General features: G+C 40.8%; 3 protein-coding genes across 16 annotated transcripts in view; 1 reads left to right on the top strand and 2 right to left on the bottom strand.

Annotated features, from left to right (window-relative positions):
- Window positions 1-4394, bottom strand: part of LOC121895622 (serine/threonine-protein kinase WNK2-like) — a 48312-nt gene extending 43918 nt beyond the window's left edge. For 3 of the 7 annotated variants that reach the window (XM_042408964.1, XM_042408965.1, XM_042408963.1), the window contains exons 1-2: window positions 3849-4394; window positions 2676-3491 (exon numbers count right to left, since the gene is read on the bottom strand). In XM_042408964.1, the coding sequence (XP_042264898.1) occupies window positions 2676-3314 (639 nt within the window). In that variant the 5' untranslated portion in view covers window positions 3315-3491; window positions 3849-4394. The remainder of the gene's footprint in view (window positions 1-2675; window positions 3492-3848) is intronic. The other 4 variants (XM_042408962.1, XM_042408966.1, XM_042408967.1 and 1 more) reach the window with 4 other exon arrangements.
- LOC121895625 (ninjurin-1-like) lies at window positions 3618-18364 on the top strand. Of its 7 annotated transcripts, none has more exons than XM_042408979.1 (5): window positions 3618-3704; window positions 4836-4934; window positions 11428-11668; window positions 16053-16211; window positions 17765-18363. In XM_042408979.1, exons 2-4 carry the CDS (start codon window positions 4890-4892, stop codon window positions 16193-16195), a joined length of 429 nt encoding a protein of 142 aa, XP_042264913.1. In that variant the 5' UTR covers window positions 3618-3704; window positions 4836-4889; the 3' UTR covers window positions 16196-16211; window positions 17765-18363. The 7 variants fall into 7 exon arrangements, with proteins under 7 accessions (XP_042264913.1, XP_042264912.1, XP_042264911.1 ...); XM_042408978.1 differs by lacking the exon at window positions 3618-3704 and adding an exon at window positions 4285-4373; XM_042408977.1 differs by lacking the exon at window positions 3618-3704 and adding an exon at window positions 4312-4385.
- A 34-nt stretch (window positions 18365-18398) lies between these two features.
- LOC121895628 (caspase recruitment domain-containing protein 19-like) lies at window positions 18399-23679 on the bottom strand. Of its 2 annotated transcripts, none has more exons than XM_042408983.1 (6): window positions 23544-23679; window positions 21995-22140; window positions 21709-21865; window positions 21054-21122; window positions 19431-19496; window positions 18399-19205 (listed from the first exon to the last, which is right to left on the bottom strand). In XM_042408983.1, the coding sequence occupies exons 1-6, from the start codon at window positions 23548-23550 to the stop codon at window positions 19090-19092; spliced, it is 561 nt and encodes a 186-aa protein (XP_042264917.1). In that variant the 5' UTR covers window positions 23551-23679; the 3' UTR covers window positions 18399-19089. The 2 variants fall into 2 exon arrangements, with proteins under 2 accessions (XP_042264917.1, XP_042264918.1); XM_042408984.1 differs by having other exon boundaries at window positions 23529-23678.
- Between the last annotated feature and the right edge of the window lie 65 nt (window positions 23680-23744).

Below are 23744 nucleotides of genomic sequence, written 5' to 3' on the forward strand. Positions count from 1 at the left end.
TTTCAGTGGAAGTGAACTCGGCTCCCAAAAGTGAAAAGTCTGCGTCCTGGTGCTGCTCGTCGCTCTGGGACTCGGTTTGGAGGTGCGGATCTGGCTCTCTGATGGACTGGTAACTGAGGAGGTTTTGGATAGAGATGCTCCGATACTATATCGGATATCGGTCCGATACTGACACAAATAGCTGGATCGGGTATCGGTGACAATGGGCCGACCTGGTATCGCATACAGTTATTTTAATAAATAACAATTCCGTACATTTATATCTACATATTTATTTGTTACATTTTGTGTTACATAGTTAGGAAAGCAGTTTTTATGTCAAGCCTGATGTTGCCTTACACGTAAAAGAATGACCCCAGTCTTTTCCTCACAGTGAGGCATACAGCTTATTAATTTAATATTAATGAAACACTAGTATGGGATCAGTACTCAGTATTGGCCGATACCCAAAGCCCCTATATTGGTATCAAGACTGAAAAAGTCAGATCAGTGCATCTCTAGTCTTGGAGACAGACAATGAAAGAGACGTGGTATCACTTGATTTCAAGCAGGGAGATGGGACACTCATTACTTTTGTGGCGGACTTCAAACAGGCGAGAGGTGGCGGTCCTATTTCCTGTCTACTGTTTACTAAAGGTTGTTGTGCCTTGAGAGGAAGTTGTGTGTGTGTGTGTGAGTGCAGTAGAAAGCTGTTAAACTTGTGTTGCGTGCATATGAAACACATGCATATGCCCGTGCTCGTCTGGTGGGAGGGACTTAGGATAGAGAGCGGAGGGGGGAGAGCTGCAGGGGGAGGGCTTTATTTTCAAATTATGGCGCTTTTTTTTTTTTTGCCTTTTCCAGAACACTACCTACGCCAGCTTGAACTTCTCAGATGGTGCGACTCACTGGAAAGACATTTATAAAAAGGCAGGATTCATCAACATGAGATCACAAGCAGTTCTGATCAGCAGCAGAAGGTCCCACATGAGATCTTATTGACTCACACACAATAAGGTCTCAATCAATGGTTCTGATCCGCCCGGTAAGCTGATGAACCAGAGAGCACTCTGATGAAACACATTGATCAGGTCAGCATTTTGTTTAACCGTTAACAGTTTTTATGAAAGATAGCCAGCTCAAAGCTACAATATGTGAGAGCAACTGGATGAGGACATGACAGTAAGAAAGGACCAGTTGTATTGTGATTAATGTCAATAATTGATGTTAATTATTGACCGTCCACTAGAGGGAGTTTTAATATGTGTCACTGGGGATGAATAAAATACAGTAAATTGCTTCCTGTTCCACATCCTACCATCCGCTGAGTCCGATTGCAGCTCCATGCTGTCAAGTTCAGGGAGATGTTGAATTGCTCACCACTACTATAAGTCTGCATGACATCATCATCCAAATGAAGTCATCATGTGCTTTACTGTATCTTTACTGTATCTTTACTAATTCCTAGCCATGTTATCTTCAAAGAACTACCCAGTGTTGAGATGTGTCACGGTGTCTTGTGATGCTAGAGTCATACAAAACATGTTTAGTTATTTTCAATGCATCAAGCTGTCTGCAATGCATTATTGTTACGTCTCTCCGGTTACTGACGCAGCATGTTTTCAGTACCTTAGGTATAGTATTCATTGAGGCCACAGGACAGCCACACGGCTCCCAGCAGGCTACAGCACACTTCAGCTGCTTCCTGTCTGCCTACCTCCTGTTGCACAGAGGGTGGGAGGCAGCTCATAGCATGCAGACACACTGCTGGGACCTAGCACACACAAGCATCTCCTGCACTGTCCACTCCGATAGCTGTGCTTACAGTCATTACATTATCAGCCGGGGCAAATGACTGCAGCAAAAATGAAGGATGCTTGAATGTAAACTGTTGGAGGGAAACCCTTAACAGTTTTAATCTGAATAGCGTAAGAATAAGAAATCACAGGAGAGGTTTTCTTTCTTTGAGGGGACCAGTCATGCTTACTGTAGTCCCCCTTAAGCCTCCTGGGAGAGAGAGGGAGAAAGAGAGAGAGATAATCCCTGCTGCAGTCTCCAAAGGACGGAAATAATTAGTTAATACCTTTGCACAGTCTAAGCTGGTGATTTTCCTGTGTCTGTGTAATGCAAGACAAGATACACTCTCCTTGTGCATTTGCAAAACTGCTGATCATTATATTTCAGTGCTGGTGCGTCTCTTTGTCAGTGGCAAATGCTTATCAATCACTTTCCCTGTGTGTAAACCATTTAAAATTTAGCGGTAACCCATTTGCAACTTAGCGGACTTCCTCATGAGACTCTGGCTGACTGACAGCTCCCTGAAGACTTCACCATTATACTGTAATGAGGTGCGAACCCACACCGACAGAGAGAGGGCCTCCTGTGAGAATCAGGCATTCCTCCATTAATATAAATCACTGATTGAGGAAAAAATGTGTATTTCTTGTAGGGAATTAAAAATGAAGGTTATTTGTTGAAATATGTAAAACAACTAATTCTGTCTATTTTTTTGTTTTGTTTTTTTTTTTGTTTGACAATGTCTTCCACACCCATCTGCAGGTGTAGGAATTTAAAAAAAGCGTGGATGCTTTTTCAACCTATATGTGGATGCTGACTATACTTGGTTTATTCTTAAATGACACTACGTTTGGGTGTTTGAGAGATTGTAAATAAGATGGACAATTTCAGTACTTTACCTGCAACTCGCACCATGCAACCTCCACCCAGGTGTCAGTATCCAGGCCCTTGTAGACCGTCTTGAAGGACCCTCTCCCCAGCTCGATGTCAAATTTGAGAAACCTCCCTCCCGGAGATGTGGAGACCGCCTTCATCTCTGCCTCCTCCTCGTTCTCCTCGCTGGCTGCCTTGATAGCGTTTCTGCCACCCTCGTTGCATGTAACATTTAATGCATCTCCACCTTTCTCCTTCTCGTCGGCACTGGCACTTTCTGTTGCACTCTCTTTTTGCCCACCTTGACTTTCAGTGCTGGAACCCTCCTGTATCCCACTACTACTAGTCCCCCGTGTCCCGTCGACTATTGTTCGCAGATTTACGTTTCGGATCTTACTCCTGTTATCACATTCAGGTGCTTCAAAGGCCTGCTCGTCTGTGTCCGAGAACCACAGACTTCTCCTGATGAATCTCTGACGCACATTCCTCTGATAACTGGAGGAAGCAGGGTCACTCCCACCTCTCACTACTGAGTCCATAAGATTGACATTTCCATCACCCATGGCCCCATACATATTGATGGCCAGTTCACACTGAGAGTTGAGCACAGATGGATATTTCAGTTTTTGGTGGGCCTCGGAGGTTGAATTGGCCTCCGGCTCCATGGTGATTTAAAAGTTCAGTCACTTTGGTTTCCAGGTCATTCGTGCCATGGCTAGACTTCCCAACACGCAGACTAGAGATGAATACCTGCAGTGCCCACTCGGTGACGCAGTTTGCCAGCAGAGGCCTCTAACAACACTGAGATGGATGTCATAGACGAGATTTCATCCGATAAAGAGCTGCAAAAGAAGTGCTGCCAGTTAGTGAATAAAAATCCAAAAATCCCCAATATGTAGGATGTAATAAAAGCTATCTATTGTTTTTCTTTTTTTGCATAGCAGTCATAATAGAGTTGGAGTTAGTTGGTGTCAATAAAAGCAGGTGGATGAAAAGACAAGCCCATGAGTTAAAACAAAACGCCAAATTGTTAGCAGAGAGCCATCATCGGCCAGGTGAACTAGCGAGCGACACAAGTTAGCTTTAACGTTAAGTTTGACAATTCAGAACTAGCTTAACGTTTGTTGGTGTTCATTTTCAGTCACCATTCACATACATGAGCATTTTCACATATTCAACAGAGATGGGACACGACTCACCTGGTTCAAAAAGCGAAGAAAATCGACCAAACAAACCTGGGCTAAACTCACGCTAACGATACACAGCAGAAACAGACCTGCCCGGTCCAGTATTGGGAGAAACCTCGCTAACGTTAGCCGCTTGTCCACGACAAAAGGTGGACTTTAAAAACGCCCTATCTGCATATTATCCTCATTTTCACGGACAGGAGCTACCAAACGACCGCAAACAATTTCAGGTTCAACTCCGTCTTTGCTAACTGAACACGGACCCCATACTGACTTTGAATAAAATCACGAATACGTTGTATTTATCTCCTTTCAAGTGCCCGCATCCCTCTCTCCTCCCCGGTTGCAGATACAGCAGCTCGATGCTGAGTCGCTCCGCTGTTTCTTCGCGGCTGCTGCTGTATGCGGAGCGTGTAGTTGGCGACCACTCGAGTCGCTTTACGACACGGGGAAATTTTTTTAGTTTTCCTGTCGTCACCTCGCCAATTAATTTACGCGGACAACTGTTATCGCTCGTCACCGTCTCTCCCCATTAAGGTTAATACACCGGTGAGGCTCAGAAATGTGTTTCCCATTCAGCTCGCTTGGTTCCACGCCCCTGGTAACGACTGGAGCGACCGTCCAATCAAACAGCACGCTGGGACACAGTGAAGAGCCTACTCATACTGCTGTAGTGTTAAACAGCAAGAGTGACACTTATCTCACATCAAAAGACCAACAAAGACAGATTAGAATAAATGCAAGTGATTGAAAAATGGTCAGAATTATTCCTTGTAATTGTGATTGTCAGTAAACTGTATTTCACGCCCTTCTCAGACTCATCCAATCACTCAAACAGAGCTCAGCAGCCTGCCTTACAACAGGATCTTCTAAAAAAAAAAAAAAAAAGTCATCACTGTTGCTGTGGTACCCTAATGGAAAAACTGCATGTATAACTACTCTGTCAAATAGGTTATATGCTTTCAGGTCCCATCCTCTCTTTACTCTTTCACTTTGCAGCTCAGTTTCTCCCTGCAGCCTGCAGCTGAGGTGCAGTAGCCTACGCATGGGGAAATGATGAACATCAGCAGCAGCAGCAACAGGGGAAGTGGGACTGAGGTAAGATATTGGAGACCATTTTTATATGGGAAACAGGTTGATCCTGTATTGTGCCATACTAGGCTATATATGTGACCAATTTGTGAAGTAAAATAGATTGGTATTATAAGTTGTGGGTTGCACAATGTATAGAAACGAGAGACCTCAAGAGTTGCAGTCTATATGCTTTTTTTTCTTTTTTTGCCTAAAGTGGGGTTTTAATTCTTGCTTTCTTGCAAACAATAGAGAGAGTGGAGAATGAATGTAAATTCATACATAGGGGATAATCCAACCACTGAGAAATCCAACAAGTGTCAAATAAATGCCAGGAGATGGACACATGTCCCATTGCAACAAGAAAATATAATGGAATTCATTGCAGCAGCCATGCAGTAATACCAACATTGTTTAGCTGACAATGTAATTTTTTGTTGGGATTTAGCCAAAGAGGTGTTGCTTCACCTGCATGCTAATTTCTAGAGCCATAGTTTCCAGTGCTGTGGCAATTTAGTGTATGATGTTCATGTTAAAGTATCCACCCTGTATGTTTTCCGCATTTTCATACACGTATATCATCTATACGAGGGAAGGACACAAAAGAAACTCTATATAGATTGATAGATTGCATGTCCATACAGAAATTAATCAACAAAAGAAAGTGTTTTGAAATCCTCATGTCTGTTACAGGTATGCTGGGTCAGATGACAGTCTGGTTCAGTTGAGGAGCGAAGTACTGTTGGCACCTGAGTGACCTCATAAATAATGAATGCCCTCCTTTGTTTCCACTTCACCGGCCAAAATGCCCACACAAATACATGCCTACACAGTTTTACTTAAGCATAATGTCAGCCTATGTCATGCCACAGCTAAATTAGGTTATATGCTTTCAGGTCCCATCCTCTCTTTACTCTTTCACTTTGCAGCTCAGTTTCTCCCTGCAGCCTGCAGCTGAGGTGCAGTAGCCTATGCATGGGGAAATGATGAACATCAGCAGCAGCAGCAACAGGGGAAGTGGGACTGAGGTAAGATATTGGAGACCATTTTTATATGGGAAACAGGTTGATCCTGTATTGTGCCATACTAGGCTATATATGTGACCAATTTGTGAAGTAAAATAGATTGGTATTATAAGTTGTGGGTTGCACAATGTATAGAAACAAGAGAGACCTCAAGAGTTGCAGTCTATATGCTTTTTTTTCTTAATAATGTTTTTTTTCTAAATAATGAATGCCCTCCTTTGTTTCCACTTCACCGGCCAAAATGCCCACACAAATACAAGCCTACACAGTTTTACTTTAGCATAATGTCAGCCTATGTCATGCCACAGCTAAATTGTTGCAGGAGTATTAATTGTGTTTTATGTGGCGATTGAATTTGCCATTTGACAAGTAATTACAATATATGGTAGAGCTGCATCCAGTTTTACAAGGAAAGGAAATGGGCTTCACTGTGTCATCACTATAGTCACTGTCTTGATAGCAGTGTTTAATATCAGATAGATGTGTGTGTTTGAGGAAGAAGGGAGGAGGAAGAGATAGAGAGAGAGAGAGAGAGACCCTGGCAGCCAGAGACACTTCCTTGTGACTGCCAGAGCTCAGCCAACAGATGCAAAATGTAATACCCTTACGCTCAATAAAATGAGCAATTGGTCTCATTTACAATGTGTCTCCCGACACTGTGAGTCAACAAGAGTGGAATCAAATCCGTGGTTGTTTTATGGAGTGGAGATCCTGCGTGCAGACTTTCCACAGGCTTTTAATATCTGTGCCTTTGTTGTGCTGAAATCCAAAACCAATCTGATGACCAGTCTGATTGCAGTACAGCACTAGCACATTCTTGAGCATGTCTTTTTGTCTTTCTTGATAATCAGCAGGCTTTACGCTGCAACTTTGTCTGGAATGAGAAAGAGTTTCATTTTCTGAGTGCCATAGCGGGACGGAGTGGGCTCTGAAACAGCCATGTTTGCTTTGCACCGTGTGAGGCTGTAAAACTAAAAGCCCTACAGAGAATCATGGAAATTAGATTTACAGTTGGGTCGATCCTCATCTGGAGGAGGGCCAGGGTTTGAGGTGAGTGAGAGAGAGAGGCTGCTGATTGGACATGATGGATGGAGAGCAAAGAAGTGCTGATGTATGAGAAAAAAAAAAAAACAAAAGGAAGGGAAACGCACACCCATGCAGTTACAGATCTGAGTTCATTTGCCTTTTTTGTCATGTTGCTGAACAGCAGCAAGTTCAATTAACTAAATAATAAATGCATCTCTCACTACGTCTTAAGTGGTGTCTTGCATTGTTGCTGCAAAGAGCTTTCTACATGTCAGATATAGAACTTAGTGGCAGCTTACAGTAACTGTCATGCAGGTACTTAGCTTAACTGTAATCAGTGAGTGTGACGATGTGGGAAAAAGAGAAAAATCTTAAGATGAGATGTGCAAGTTGAATGAGTTCATTTCTTTTGCTTGGAAGTCAGCCAAATCTTTACTTGGCCTTACAAAACTGCTCCCACTTCCAACTGCTGTTATGGTTCACATAAGTTTAAGGTTTGGGTTAAATCTCAGGAATTTAAAAATCACAGCCTGTAGCTTTGGCTTTCTTGATTTTATAAATTCAATATGATGTTGCACTCCAAGTAGCTTCGGGGCAGACATTTGGATAGTTACTTATGATGGGACACATCTTTATTCACTCATGAGTGAAAGGGTGGTGATGTAGCTGTGGATGAAAGTAAGCAGTGTTTTATTTGTTTTTTAAAGCACTGCATGAATTGGCATCAGTTTAAATGTATTTTTACCTCCAGGCCCCTTTGTTTTTCTGCACAATTACTCCTCATCATTCCACAGTCCAGGTAAAACTTAAAAGTTGAATGTTTCAAGACATCTGAATCAACTCTCACATCTCAGATTTTTGTCAAGGATCCAAAAAAGTCTGTGCAACATTGCATTTTACATTGTTACACCCATACTGGGGAGCAGAATCACACATCAGATTTTCTCTGCAATTACTTTTTAAAAGGCTCTTTCTTATTGTTCAGTCCACATAAAATGTGTTTATCATGGCTATGATCAGCCATTCCATCCATTTATTGTTCATTCACCAAGTCATTCAGATTGTTTAAACGGATCATAAAGATTCTCTTCAGACATGGATTATGATATATAGAAATACTCTGCCTGGAATAATAATTTGTATCTGATATGGTTTTTCAACAAACAAAAGTACATTTAATCCTTAAAATGACATCGACTCTTTCTCCCTCATTGAGAAATCCGGAAAAATCCAGAATCAGTGAATATTCTCAGTGTATGTGCACTGGAGACTTCAAGTTTCCACATCACACATGTGTAATTTGAATATTGGACCAGGATTAGTCTCCAAACTAGTTGTCATAAAATCTGCTCACAGGCCCACCCCTAGAAATCAGATTTACAAGGAGCAGAGAGAAACTTTCCACTTTCAGTTGATGGATGTAAAAACAGCCTTCCAGTGTCAAACACAGCACACACATACATCATTCTGCACAGTGAAGCTCAAACATCCAACTGAGGTAACAATAACCGAAACTCATTTTTGAGTGGAGGAGAACTTTAACTTCTCAGTTTAGCACTTTGGTCCACATTAATCATTTTTTTAAAAGTCCTCTATTTATGAATTTCTTGACAATCTAATTTCCTTCGGATCATTTTCTCTCATCCACACACTGTATTATATTTTTGTAACACCTGATCTGGTTCTGCAGAAAGCAGGATATGTCAAATATTATTGCATGAATCTATCTGGTATTCCACTCTGACACATATCTGAGAGTTAAAACAGATTCAGACAACTTTTTTTTTTTTATCTCTCACTGTCTTCCCTCCCCTCCACATCCTCCTCCCTTTCTCTCCCTTCGGTGTTCCCCCTGAGTCTGTTTCAGACAAGGAATGCAGTGTGAATAATTCATCACAAAAATAAGCATTAAAACTTAGAACCAGTACAGTACAGAGCCATCGACTTAATGAGAACCTTTCATTTCAGATTTTGCAAGATAACAATGGATCTGTAATGGCTGGGTGACTGACAAGCATTCTGTTTCTCAAACAAAAGTCAGTGCAAATACAGTATGCAAATTCAGGCTGTCTTCCGTGTTTTTCAGTTTGAAGTGATATTCAAATGAAAGCATGGATCAGATGCATCCGGTAGGTTGTTTTTTTGCACATGCAGCATGTTTTACATGTCCCCCCCCCCTTACAATATTACCATGGCCTATATACACTATCTTTTTGTTCTACATGTCTCTTCAGCTGTTAGTTGTTATCTTATGTTCTCAGCCATATGATATGAGTAGACAGGAGGATTTATCCTAACAGAAAACTTCATTCTGGAGTAGGTGGCCTCTCGTCTTGTCCTCGTGTATACACAATACTAAAGTATAGTCAGTATGTAATAGGGGTTCTTGATGTTTGTGGGTGAATTGTGGAGAAATTCATCTGCTGTGTTTCTAGACATACTGACTGCATGTTTCTAACCTGTGATCTCACAACAAGCATTATCTCACTGTGGTCTGTTGACTCGGGGATAAAGGGCTGTCTTTGAAAAGCCTGATGTGTCAGTGTGTGAGAGCAGAATGGCTGACCCTGACATGTCATGACAGTGTGCCGTTTGTGGCGTTTGGCATAAATCACAGTCACAAGGGCACTTCATTGCACCACATTGCTTTTCCCGTGGAGTGTAGGTAAACATGTTTTCAAGAACTGTTCAATTCTTTGTTATGAGTTGTACCACCGGGCATTATGGCTCAGAGTGAAAAGGATCTCGCGGAAGCCCACAGAGACGCTTTTCGAAGGATGTCTTCGGTGTTCACATGAAGCTATGCCATATTAAAAATCTAAACTGATAGGTACACGGTTAGATGAAGAACTTGAGAATTAAACATGGCTTGTCGAGTAGCTATCACAGGACTGTAAAAAAAGAATAAGTACTACAACTAGAGAACTAGTTCTTCTGCAACCCCCACAACCACACCTACTACTCAGTTTGTACTTCCCCCTCATACATCAACTTTACCATGCCAGCTGATTGTTGTGAATCTCCTAAAGACATTATAATTCAGCTGTATCCTACCCTGTAGCAAATTAGAGGGTTCAGCTTTTTCTTTTCCCTTGTCTCTATCCCCGGAGCAGAGGGAAGACAGCTTGTACCAGCTCTGTGGTTTGGTTAATCTCTGACAAACTATGCTCTCTGCAGCTGCAGGGGTGTGTTGTGTGAGAAAAAAGGGAAGGCTTCAGCTCTGAGGAAGAGACTCCTGATTATTTCATGTTCGCAGAGAGTACGAGTGTGCGGGTTTTGGCCTTGACAGTACTAAATCTTCAGCGATGGTGCTCAGGTGTTGCCAAGCATTGCTGAACAGTTAGATCCAAGCGGATGTTCATTCAGCAGCAGCGCTCTAAGGGAAGATGTATTTTCATCATTTTAAAAGAGAATGATTTCTTATTTGTCAGAAAACAGAGTGTTTATCCAGCACCTGCTGGCCCAGTACATGTTTTTCTCTTGACAGTACAGAGTCCACTGGGATGGAGTGGACATACACACAATCTAGCTAATCTTGTGTTGCATAATCATCACCTACACAAGAATCAATAGGACATATAAAATTGATATTAAACTTTTGGTTACCACCTGTTGATCATTGATATGGGATATAGCTTAAATTCATTTTCTCCTCCCTAAGACCCTGCTATACAGTACATGTAATATAATAAATGCAAAACTGTGTTTAAGTGCTTTTTTTTTGCTGCTTGCTCGATATACATAGAAAAAAATATTGGTACTTAGAGGAAGAGCCTGTCTCAGAAAGCAGGATTAATGAAGTAAACTGCTTATGTAAAAAAGAGCTGCTCTGGGTTTTAGTCAGTGCAGTTATGCAGCTAACTCTGTAATCATACTCTGAAAGACAGCAGTACAGGCAGGACATGACTGATCGTCACAGTATTACTCACTACCAATGTGTTTACTAACACAAGACAGACAGTCAGACGCACTGCTTTGATTGAAACTTGTGAAACAGTGTGTTAAGAGTGCAGTTGAGTGAGCTTTGACATTGGCAAAGATAAAGGAGAAGTGCGTACTGAATGTGACCATTTGAAACCACACTGTATGTAATGGCAAGCCTTGACCACTGCGTATGCTGACTTGTTCATGTTCACCATGTTTTAATGGGTATGTTACCAGTGTGTCAGTATAGCTTTGCTACTAATGGGTCTGTTCTCAAAGGTCACTCTTCTGTAATGGCTGCTTGTCGTGCTAATTAGGTCAGAATGATAACCAGATCCTCACCGTCAATGCACAGGAAGCACTAAAGCACTGCTAGCCTCATCAACATGCTGCTTTGTTGCTCTAGTGGGAAAACAAAATGCAGGCCAGAGCATGCCTTTCAGTTGATTTCCAAGCATTCCTCTTTTAGGCTTTATCTCAAAGCTATAAACATTATCTCTCTGCCAATTACTTTCCCCTTCCTCATGTATTCTTTCCCCCCTTAGGCCTCCCATCCAGATGCTTGGCCCAACAGCCCTGCTCCTCTAAATATGAACCACTATGCCAACAAGAAGAGCGCAGCTGTGAGCATGCTGGATGTGGCTCTACTGATGGCTAACGCCACCCAGCTAAAGGCTGTGCTGGAGCAGGGGCCAAACAACATCTCCTTTTACACCCCCATCATCACCCTAATCAGCATCTCCCTCTGTCTGCAGGTCACAGTGGGTGTTCTGCTTATCTTCATAGGTGAGAAAATAAACAGATCCCTATCCCTTTTGGTATACTAGAGGTGTCTGTGTTGTCTCTCAACCTTGACTTGCCCTTTGTTTCATCCTCTCCATCCTGTCCCTCAGCATGATTGAAGCTTACCATATGCCACCTTTTGCCCTACAATGCATCCCACTCCCCCCACACCTCACATCACACCAATGTCAAGTCCACTGGCTCCTGACAAACAACCCATTACCAGCTGGACTCTAGCTGTAACCATGGTAACCAGGCCTGACACCAGGTCAGAGTTCACTAAGGTTTTAGTGCTGCTGTCAGCACTTGTGGGAGCCGAGAGGTGGAGGTTAGTTATTTTCTGTGGTTTGTATATGTGCGTAAATGTGTCTGTGTGTCAATGTACATGCCCATGCATGTCTTGGAGTAAATAGACAAGAAGAAAAGAAGGCTTTACACACCCAGTGATTTTGAAGATGTCAGAATTTGACAGATACATCTGGAGATGGAAAAACAGGTCCATTGAGATGAGAAGATGTGTTAGGATGAGATGTAAAGGTGCAAATTAGTTGGGTTTTTTTTATTTTTCTAACAGACTGAACAGCAGGTCAGTGAACTTTAGCCAGGACACAATGACCCATGTAAGCTCTAACATGAGTAAATAAAGTAAGTTAGTCAGCATCACAAATACATAACTACCCTACTAATACTCCCACTACTAGTACTACTCCTACTACTAATAACAATAATAATCTAAAAATAATCAATTATGAATAAAATATTGTAGGGCACACCCCTATGAATACCCTTACTGGGTGTACCTATCAATCACCAAATTGTTTCTAAATTCATCACTGATGAATCACATGTTTTTCACATTGTTTCCACAGAATGGAAATGCTGCTATTTCATGGGTGATTTTATCATCAACATTATCAATTGCAAGGATAATAATCAAACCACAGATGTTATTGATACTTTATACTCATCCTTTGATTGAAGTCCCCACCAGAGTGACTGAAAAAAAACAGCTACACTGACTGATAACCTTTTTGCTAATGTTCTAAATAGAGCTTTGAAATCTGTACACTTTGAGTCTTGTACACGGATATTGCTGATCATTGTCCGATTTTTCTGGTAGCCTCACAACAATGTCAAAATTCTAAACATACAGTACAACTCCCAAGTATAAAATAATTTTTAACGAAACAAATACATCAAATTTCCAACATATGATCTTTCAAACATCAGTGGACAGATATCCTTTAATTGGGTGATCTTCAGAGGGCTTTCACCTCTTTTTTCTGATATTACCCCCATCATATTATCAAATGATATAAGAAACAATACTTTAACACCATATTGTCCAAATATAAAGATAATATGGCTTATTGTTGTCAAACTATTAACTCTATTATTAACAACAACAAAATATCCACACAACTACCATAAGAGTTTAAGAATTTAAGTTCATTGTCTCATTAGTGAGCCTCAAGAAATTACCCATAAATTCAATAGTTTCTATTCTGAAACAGGAGACAACTTGGCTTATAAGATTCCACCTGGTTAAAATGATCCTTTAGTGTTAATGAATTCTCCTGTTATAAAAGATTTTCAATTTTCTTTGGTTACAGAGGCTGAGGTCCAGAAGGTCCAGTTTAATCTAAAAGATTCATCTCCTGGTTTTGATATTATCCCTGGTAGTCTATTGAAATTGGTTCAGGATCTGATACTAAAGCCTTAACTCACATTCTCAATCTTTCCTTACAAAAAGGTCCCTGTGTGTTGTCCCTGTAATAGCAATTACAGGGACAACACTTTTACCTGTAATAGCAAAGTGTTGGAAAAAGATTCTTGAATCATCTGGATAGGTATAATATTTTATATACGCATCAATATGGGTTTAGAAAGAACTACTTTACTTCTATGGCTGTCTCTTATCTTTTTAATGAAATCTATAAAGCTCAAGAGAGAGAGAAAGGGGAGTACTACCGCAATCTTCTTAGACTTATCTAAAGCTTTCAAATCATCCCATCCTTCTTCATAAACTTTCCCATCTTGGAGTCACCAGAACTTACAAAAAACAGCTTGTCTCTTACAATGATATTAATTATTCTACACTACTCTTCATCGGTTCCACAATTATTCCACTTGTATGATTCAGCACATTTTAAGGAAGCTGTAAAAGGTTTGTTTCTCTCTTTGCAACGTTATCCTTCCATCACATTTTTCTGTTGTTGCTGTATATATCAATTTGTATCTTTTGCATATGTGTAAATAAATAAAAATCAAAAGCCAAGGGTCACGTGTCTGAAAGAAGGTCAGTCAGCATGTGATAGTCATCACATATTCATAAACGCCTGCCCCCCCCCCCCATCCACCACATCGTCTGACTCCACCAGCCCCCCCCAACAGCGCCCCTTGTCTCCACCAGAATATCAAACACATCTCATTCTCGTCGCTCTTTTCATTCTTCTTCCTCCTTCATTTTCTTTGAATATTCCGAACCCCTCTGCCCTCTCTCCCCCCGTCCCCACCTCCCACTCCCGTGGATCCAGCTCTGTCTAATGGAGCCAGTGGTGCATGATGTAAGTGGCCTACATACCACCCCCCCCCCCAACACACACACACACAACCCCACTCCACCCATGCAGATCAGACACACACACAGTCAGGCGGGGTCCTTACACCGTTTAACCTTTGGTAATCTCTCACAAATACACACATACATGCACGTACACATAACATGTGCATGTGGAGTCACAGCTACTGTATACTCCCTCCTACACACACACACACACACACACTTCCTCAATTATTAATAGGCCTGTCTTTGTGATGATGATGCCGATAAAAATGCTGATTAATTGTTTTTGCATCATATTGCACAACTGGAATGATGAGGAATGACAAACTTCCACTGACCAGTTTTCACTCTTCCCTGTATTGTGTTTGACGTAGATGATTGAATCACAATGATAGGTAAATTCCTAAAAATAGTAAAGTGCTTGGATGTTTAGTGGAAAATAAACACTGTTTTGTCTGTTTTTAATTACACCGCAGGTGAAAAGGTGATGAACTTTTACTTTCTTTCATTAATGATATCAAAACAGTCAACAGATGTTTTGTCGATTCATCAATGCCATGCATATTTCTGAAAATTATATTCTCCTTGTTTGACAGCTATATATTGGAGGCACTGAATTCTACATGAAGTTAATAACCCAAAATCAAATAATTAACCAAAATTTTCCTTTAAATGTTTTTCTCTTTTCTTCTGACCTCATTAAAATTCCAAATGCACAAAAGTATCGAAGTGGTATCCCTTAATTTTCCAACTCATTCATTTCATGAATATGCCAAAAAATCATACACAGACAAAGATATATACAGTACAGTATCTTAGTTGGTGTCATTACTTATGTTTGGGGTCAATCACACCTCAGAGAACTTTCTGTTTGACCTCCTGCACCTCATGAACACACTCATATAAAACTCCAATAACAGACATTCAAAGAGATTTATTTGGGATTTGAAAGGCGTAGTGCTGTATAAACAGTACTGTCAACACCAATTAGAGCATATGAAAATCCATTGTATTTAACCACGTTTTACAGCTGGGCTCTCTAATTAAACAGGTCATCGGTTCAAAATCACGTTTAGAAGCAATTCCCATTAATTAAAACATGTCACACAACTCTTCTCCAGTACAGGATGCTTTAGTCACCAAATGCTTTCACCTACCCCGCCTTCATCAGGGTGGTCACCATGATGAAACAGCTAAAAGTGTTTTGTGAATAAAGCATGCTGTACTGGAAAGTTGTGCAATGTGTTTTAATTTTGATGGACTTGCATTGAAGCTCACACTGGTTTGCACCTCGCTGTGTGTGCGTTCTCAAAGCAGAAAGTTATAAGGACTTCTCAAAAAATTCAGAAAAGTCATTAAGTATCAAGGTGATAACACAATGTTAAGTATGTTTTTTGGGCTGTAAATGTAAATTGTTTCCAATTTACAATTGTTAAGGACAAAATATTTCATAATTCATCATTTGCTGTCATTTCTGTCATTAATCATGACAAGTTTCAATAAGATAGAATGAAAGCTTGATTTGGTTTGGTTCCACTAACTAATTGTTCTGTGAAAAACTGAATCATATTACTCCTTTATCCTCATATACCCTTGTCAAAGTGAAATATTTGATACGTTTTTATTGGATCACTCATTTTCAGCTCTCCAGAATAGAGCTCTAGAATTATGTGTATATGGATTTATAGTTGACGGCAAATCTGTGTCATCATGACTTGGCTTGAGTCCCAGAATAAAGTAGATTGCTTATGTTTGATTAGACATTCACTGAGTGTGTGTTTGTGTGTTGTCAAATTGTATTTCCTGGTTTTGTCCACACAGTTCGATGGAACTTGAATGATGAGCAAAAGCATTGGAGGCTGAACATCATGGAAAACTTGGCCACAGGCCTGGTTTTTATCATTGTGGTTGTCAACGTCTTCATCACAGCGTTTGGAGTCCACAGGCCAAAACGCATTGACTGACTAAGAACACACACAGGTATTCTTTCTATTTTTGCAAGTCACATACACTCTTTATTTCCACCCTCTTTCTCTGCTCCCTCTCTCTTTACAAACAGGTATTTTCTATCCTGCCTTATTGTGCAGTTTGCCCCTATAGACATCCATGTAGTCAGCATGTTTTTGGTCCTCTCACCTACTGACCTGACCTTCACATTCCCCAACCTGACCTACAAACACACTGACCTCTCCAGGCTCTCAGAGAAATTTCCTCCAGAAAAACAACTGGTACAAAATCCAACCACTGTTCGTTTACTAGAAAATCATTGTCTTGCACTGCTGCAGGCACAGAGAAAACAGGGAACTAGAGAGAAACAGTGAAAAAGTAGTGACAAAGAGGTCTGGTGCCTAAACAACACAACATTTGTTCCTAGTGGACAAACAGGAAAGTTTAGACAACAGCAGTCAGTCACATGTGACCTCGCACTGTCTACTCTCTCTGCCCGAGAGTGACCCCACACACTGGCCAGACAGAAATGCTCAACCACAGTCACACACACACACACACACAAATGCTGACAGCTGAACATGCTTCAATTTTTAATGGCATTGATGACGTTCGAGCCCGATGTCATGGTTCTTTTCCAGACAGCTCGGACCAGGAGGTTTGGCGGGTCTGCTGAGCACATGTATGCACAGCAGGGTGTGCCTCATCTGACTCAAAGCTCCGACCCACCTCAACAGCTTTAACCTTGCCGACACATCTGTCTCCAACCACAGGCGTCACGCCTAACATTCAATTATAACAATGTTTGGTTGTGCCATGACTTTCTTTGCTATGAGCAAAGCTAAAGTGTGTCTGTGGTTCTCTGGACCAGCAGATGGTGAGTCAGAGTCAACACAGCACAGACCCCAGCAGAACTGCTTGTTAAAATGGAAGCCTTAATTAGACTGTGTTTCAGCAATGTCACTGAAACCCCAATTAGAGCCCAAGCAAATGCTCGTTTTATACACTTCAGTGGCTTAACACAAGAATATGAAAGCTGTTTGAGAACATCTGTTTTGCATAATTATCTGCTAAATACCTGAAGAATATTTGTGTCCGAAACTATTAATTTCTTCAACATTATTGTGACAAAGCACCTTTCAGAGGACAAACCAACATCACAATTCTATCCTTTTCCTCCTCCACAACTATCATTGGTAACCGTGGAAACAGCCAGACGAGCAGAGAACCAGATTGATGACACACACAGCTCCACTCAGGGCAGATCTGTAGACTGATATATATATGTATCTGTACACTGATATATATATGTATATACATAATGTAGCCTATGTCTGTGGCTCCTACAGTTCTAGCTCCATCTCAGTCCTTAAGTTTAACAAACAAGCTATGTAGGGGTCTAACATGAGAGGACGCTGATGATCAGCGAGGAGTTTTGAGGTCCTCTGAAGCAGAACTATTAATAGCCCTCTCGTGGGAATGTGGATGCCATTCTTCCAACTGAACAATCACCCTGGTGACACTTGCAACCCCCTTTAGCGCCTCCCCATCCCTCCTCTCTCTGATCTGTTGCTCTCTCTTTGCAGAGAAGACAGAGGCAGAAAAGTGCTGCAAATCTCCTGAGATCAGACACCTGAACTCTCCTCCACAGCCATACGGTATATGTCATCTTTGATGTGGCCATTTTTCCTCTGATTCATTATTATATGAAGAACTTGAAATGGCCTCAAGTGAGTAAGAAATGCATCCACCATTGCACTCAAGTCTTTCATGAGCAGTCAAGTAAACAGCATTTAATTTAGCATTTGATTAACTGACTTTCTTCATTCAACCAGTTTGATTGTCATTATTAATTAATGAGGGTTGTCTGTTGCTCCTCATTGTCATTGTTATACCACACCAGAAGATTTTCCATCATCCTTGTTTCCTACTTTGGTGCACTGAATGAGGGAGCAGTGCCCTCTAGTGCATTTATTGATGTTGTTCAATCAATGAGATAAATGTTTTATCGTCATCTCCATTTCATGTTCAACTTGCTCTGGTTGCACACTAAACAGTGTCCGACACAAACACTCTGCTAATCGCCTTTCTGGTCATTACTGTGAATTTTTCTGCTAATTTAAAAATACAATACCATACAGTATGTTTGATTAATTGTATGCATATTTCTATGTGTATCTTTGTCATACTAGATTAAAAAAAACGAGGTACAACTCCAGGTGATGTTAATTTGTGCTTTATTTGAGCAAAAGTTGTTATAGTGCACTTTAGTCAGTAGATGTTCAAGTATCTTCATCACAGTATTTGAAGGCACTTAGAGTGGATGAGCATGCAATTATGAGGGTAGGGTGGTTCATACAATACACTGACAAACTCAAGTTTTTTTGTTAAAGCCACTGCAAACCAGTAGTCTACTCATACAGGTGTACCCAACTTCAACCTGAGCAGAGGTCTAATCAGCCTGAGTTATTGATCACACCTGTGTGGGTGAACAAAGCCTTTAAATGTCATTCAAAGTGAGATTCATTTCATCACTCTGTTAATATTACGGTTCATTTTAGCAGAAAATGTGGCTGAAATTTTCTCTGTATACACAATAAATCCAGGCAAGACTCATACAGTACGTAAAAGTACTATGAGAGAACATTATGTTTTTTCCTCATATAAAGAGATGTTAGCTATGGGAATTATGGGATTAAAAAAAACAAGTCAATTAGTGCTTACAAATACATGCAATTTCAGGAAAAACAACTTTATAGCTCTCAAAGTATGTATGAGTTTGGCACCGCAAAATGGCAAATTTCATGGCTTGTTCTTCTCACAGATGAAAGATAGATAGATAGAAACTTTAGTGATCCCGAGGGAAGTTTAGGCAGGGCTACTTCATGAGCGTTTCAGCACCTTTATGGCCTCAATTATTCTGCTTTCCAACCTCAGCATAGGAAATTAAAACATCTTTAGCACCTTTACTAAGTCTTGCTGCAGAGCAGTGAAGAAACGGGCCAGTACATCTCAATGTCTCACCCTCTGTGGGCAGAAAAAGTGGCAAAAAAATAAGAGTTTTAAGCCATATAAAGGGAGTGGTTTAGAAATGAGAAACAAACAGAGAAGAAAGTTAGTTTTAAATATAGAATAATTGGCTTTGGATGCTTTCAAACTTGCAATGCCTTTGTACACTGTAAAATTGTTGACATTCAAAATGCCCAAGGACATACAAGTCTAAAGACCTGTCTATCATTCTGTATGACTCACCTCCGTAATAGTAGAGCATTGCAATACCAAGTGCAAAACTGAAACAGCTCAGGAAGAACATTGGTCCTGCAGAAAAGGTAAGAAGAATGAAAGTTATCATCAGCTACTATTAGGCCAACAAACCTGATGTGAATATTGGGCCTGTGTCTTTCTAATAAATGATGTGAAATATCTTTCTACTGGTATATAGATGAGTCAAAAGCTCATCTGTGAAAACACAATGGTCTTGTTTACAGTAAAACCACCCATTATTTCTTTGTATGACTAATGATTATGAATCCGTGTTTCACTACATCACTGATGACCCATTTCCCTGCTGACATACCTTTGACCCACTAGATGCACCCCTGACTGTTCAAAGGAATGCAGGACAGAGGAAGCCGTTCTGGACGGGGGCTACACGTGAGCTTAACTGACCCACAAAGCCAGAGCCCTGGATGTAATGGGATGATGAATGGTGAAGCGGTGCGGGACAGTGGGGCCCACATTCTGATGCTAGGGGTTAAAAGGTTCAGCAGACAACTACGTTTGCTGAAGAACAAAGCTTAGTTGGGCTTAAGGGGCTTATCTGAGGATCAGTGAGGGGTACAGAGACTGCCTGACACACACTCACATAAACTGTAAGATCAACACATTTAAAAAAACACCATGGTAGCCAAATTAAACTCCCACAACTGCAGATTACAGTCACACTTTAGCCCATTAAAGGCAAATTATTATAACATTACCCTACTTCCCACTGTTTTCTGAACTAACAACTGCTTCGAGAATTACTTCCTATTTGCCATCTCAGTACATGCTGCTATTGGAATAGAGGTCGACATTATTAAAAAGGAAATTTTGGTCTACTTTTCATTTTCAAAGTTGTGCTACTATGTTAATGCAGCTTTGGGCAGGGACTGTTGTGGAAACAATTCCTTAAGGATGCGCTTGACAGAACTTCAACATTCGAGATGTGAGTGTTGGGTACTAAAATTCATGAGGTCTTTTATCATGGAATCGAATCAAATATTTATCAGTCGAGCCAAATATAAAAATCATCAAATCGTTTGATCATCAAATCTCAGATGTCAAAGTTTTCTTGAACGCACCACCGAGGAAGTGTTTTCGATTAGTTCCAGTGACTGCATCTGTACATTTTGATAACATAAACTTGATAAGAACTGACTGATTGCCTAATGTGATGGATTCCTTATCTCAAGGAAGCTTCGGATATCTGCATGTTAATTTTAATTTCTAAAGTGAAACTAGCTCTAAAAAAAATCTAATCTATCAATCTAAACATTTATGGTGAGCTTTGGAAAGTTGTTGACAGTATTGTAAAGTATACAAGGATTGTAGTTACTGGGCTAAAATTTTCAAAACCACCTGCAAAAAAAATCTTGAACAGGGGGGAAAAAAATGGAAGAAACCTCAAAAAAGAGCAACAGAAGATCAGGATGCACAGACATGAAACAGGTGAGGAGTAGGTATGGAAAATATTTTATATGGTCCACATGGTTTATATGTTACACAAGGTAGCAGATTTGCAAATTGACTTGAAAAAAAAACAACAACAACCCAGAAAGCACATCTAGTGGTCTACTGGAATCAGCAGTAGCATGAGATGTTGATTAGATTTACCTCTGTCATTGAGCACATGTTTCTCTGGGTGGGCTGCCACATTGTTAGTCAATTTTGGGTCCGTCATCTCTAAAACAGAGAATGAAAATAGTTAACATCAACACTTTAAATAACCGCCTGTATGTCAGATCCACTATGTGAGCTGCTGCCTGGTCAGCACATTGGCTTCTCGCTTTCCTAAATGTTTCTTAAATGGGATAAGCCTACATAAGGCCAGACTGGGCAATAACAAAGCAGGGGATCTACCATTATAAGTGATTTGCCTAACTGTCCAACTTTTAAAAAGAAGCTTTTCAGGTCAAAACCAGCTGATAATGTGTCAGAGTGATTACTTTAATAACATTATGCACAGGAATTTTAGAAAATGATGAACAGACAGCTTCTGAAACCCACAAGATGATGTGTTTGAACACTGGCACATGACTATGCGACATACATATGTCGATGAACACAATACAGTTATAGTACAGTAGTGCATACAGTCTTTTTCTTTTACTACCAACTATTGCCATGTAATTCTGAATTAAAGGACATCTCAAAAATACTTTCAGATGTGAGTCTGTGGGATCTTTTGAGTAGCGAGTGTCCTCACCTGACTGGAGTGTTTTTAATCTTCAGCCACTAAAACGTCTGCAAAGCCCTGCTCATGTTTTACCTCTTTGTCTGACTCTGGAGGGCAGGCTGGAGTAGACGTGCTCAGCGTGGATGTGAAGTCCTCTGTAGAATTCATGACATGCCTCGTCGCCCTTCCCGTGCAGGTGATTCAGCAGCTCAGCTAATCGCACCTTGGTGGGTACGCTCAGGTTCCTGAACTGCAGGGAGACATATGCTGCATTGAGTCATTGCACATATTTGTACACCTGTGCAGTCCAAATTCAGTTTAGCAGATTCAACTGTAAAGACTTGATGAATGAACGTTAACACATATTATCTGTAGTGACCCTGTGGGCTTCCTTGTCACTGAGTATCTGGGGGTAGATCCTGTTGAGCTGCAGCACCAGTCTGTCAACCAGCTCAGTGTCCATCCTCTGGTCTGAGCACAGGAACTGGGAGTCCCTCTGGAGCTGCTCATGGTAACCACCAATGTCTAGCCACAGAAAATAGAAATTAAAACATTATAGAAGAGACGAGCGAGGGATAGTCTTTTATAAAAATAGCTCTACACTACACACACGGCTTAATTCCTAATCGTAGTGTGAAGACCAGGTCAGACACAGGTTATGACCCTGCACAATTAGAGCACGCTACAAAGGCCTAGAGATTTTATGTCTAGTCGTAAGTCGTTTCTTGATAAGCTGGTTTTGGCATCAGTCCTGCTCTGAAAATAAATGACTAAGAGGTTTATTCTCCCTCCTAGAGATGAGGTGAATACAGTTGCTGCAAAATATAACGTATGAGTAACATGCCTACTGAGTTAAAGCATGCACAAAATCACAAAAAAGATGTTATAATACAAAGCCTGTGAGGCCAGAATACCAGTATGGTGAAGCTCTGAGTCTGTGTTAACACTTTACAGGTGCTAATTCAACTCAATGGTAATTTTTGGGGCCGTATTTATAGAAACTTTAAGATATGATTCCTGATTATATCATAATGCGTATTAGCAATAGCAAATCATATCTTCCTCTCATCTCACGGTGATGTTTCAAGACTAGATTTTCAATACTGAAGTAAGAAAACAGTGAGCCCACCAAGCAGAAAGGAAATTGGGGGCATTACAGGAAGTTATGAGCCACTTATGTGGCTCTTGCTTGAGCCACATAACACCTGCAACTATGCAAGTGATGCCTTTTGCCACCTGAGTTAGTTAAGCATCAGCTATTATCAAAATCAAGAGAGTAAGAATTTGGTGAAATGATAGTTTGTCCAGTGTTTCATGATCATCCAGTTTAAAACACTTGTTTAGTTTTTCTTTATTCAAGCTGGACACATCTGCAAACAAGGTGAGGCAGAATACCCTGCTCTATGTTAAAACTATTTCAGCAGGATTAAAAAATGAATGTTTAAATTACCTGACAGAGTCCATAATGAAAAAATGTGTAAGGGGCTCTGGAGCGCACTTCAGATATGGATGTGACTGACAAATGAAGGAGCTTCATCATGCATATTTTTCATAAAGAGCTGGCTAGCTCTGACGAAAATGGAAACAGCTGCCCGCAATGTATTAAATAACAGAGTGTAAATAGACCTGTCTATCAAACTGTTGCTGTTTTATTTATAGGCAACAGATTTGGACAGAAAAATCAGGCTATTTCAACTGCTGTTGAATAACATCCAAATACGTCTTCGCGTGAAGCCAATATTATTGTAACAAAACTGCTATAGCAACTGCTAAACTTAAAACTGTAATGTTGAGGGAAGCTTTGCAACAAGTGGCGCACCCACACAGCACTGTGGGCGATTAGCGATCATATCCTCCGAGTCAGCGCGCGGGGATTACAGTAAAATGATCCTAAACAAGACAAAACATCTTACCCTCGATTCACAAACCTGGCATACTGTCAAACAAACGACCTCTGGGACTTTCCGACCGACGGCCTCCCGGTAAAAAACTTCCTGTTGTCCCCGGTGTGACGGTCACCGTTGTCCCGTTGCATCAGCAGGAGCGGACAGTGCGCCGCCCGGAGCCACATGACTGACCTCCGGGGCACATGATGATTATCGGCCCGCAGACAACGCTGACAGGCAGCT

This window comes from Thunnus maccoyii, chromosome 4, assembly GCF_910596095.1.
Source record: "Thunnus maccoyii chromosome 4, fThuMac1.1, whole genome shotgun sequence".
In the NCBI taxonomy this organism is placed as follows: domain Eukaryota; kingdom Metazoa; phylum Chordata; class Actinopteri; order Scombriformes; family Scombridae; genus Thunnus; species Thunnus maccoyii.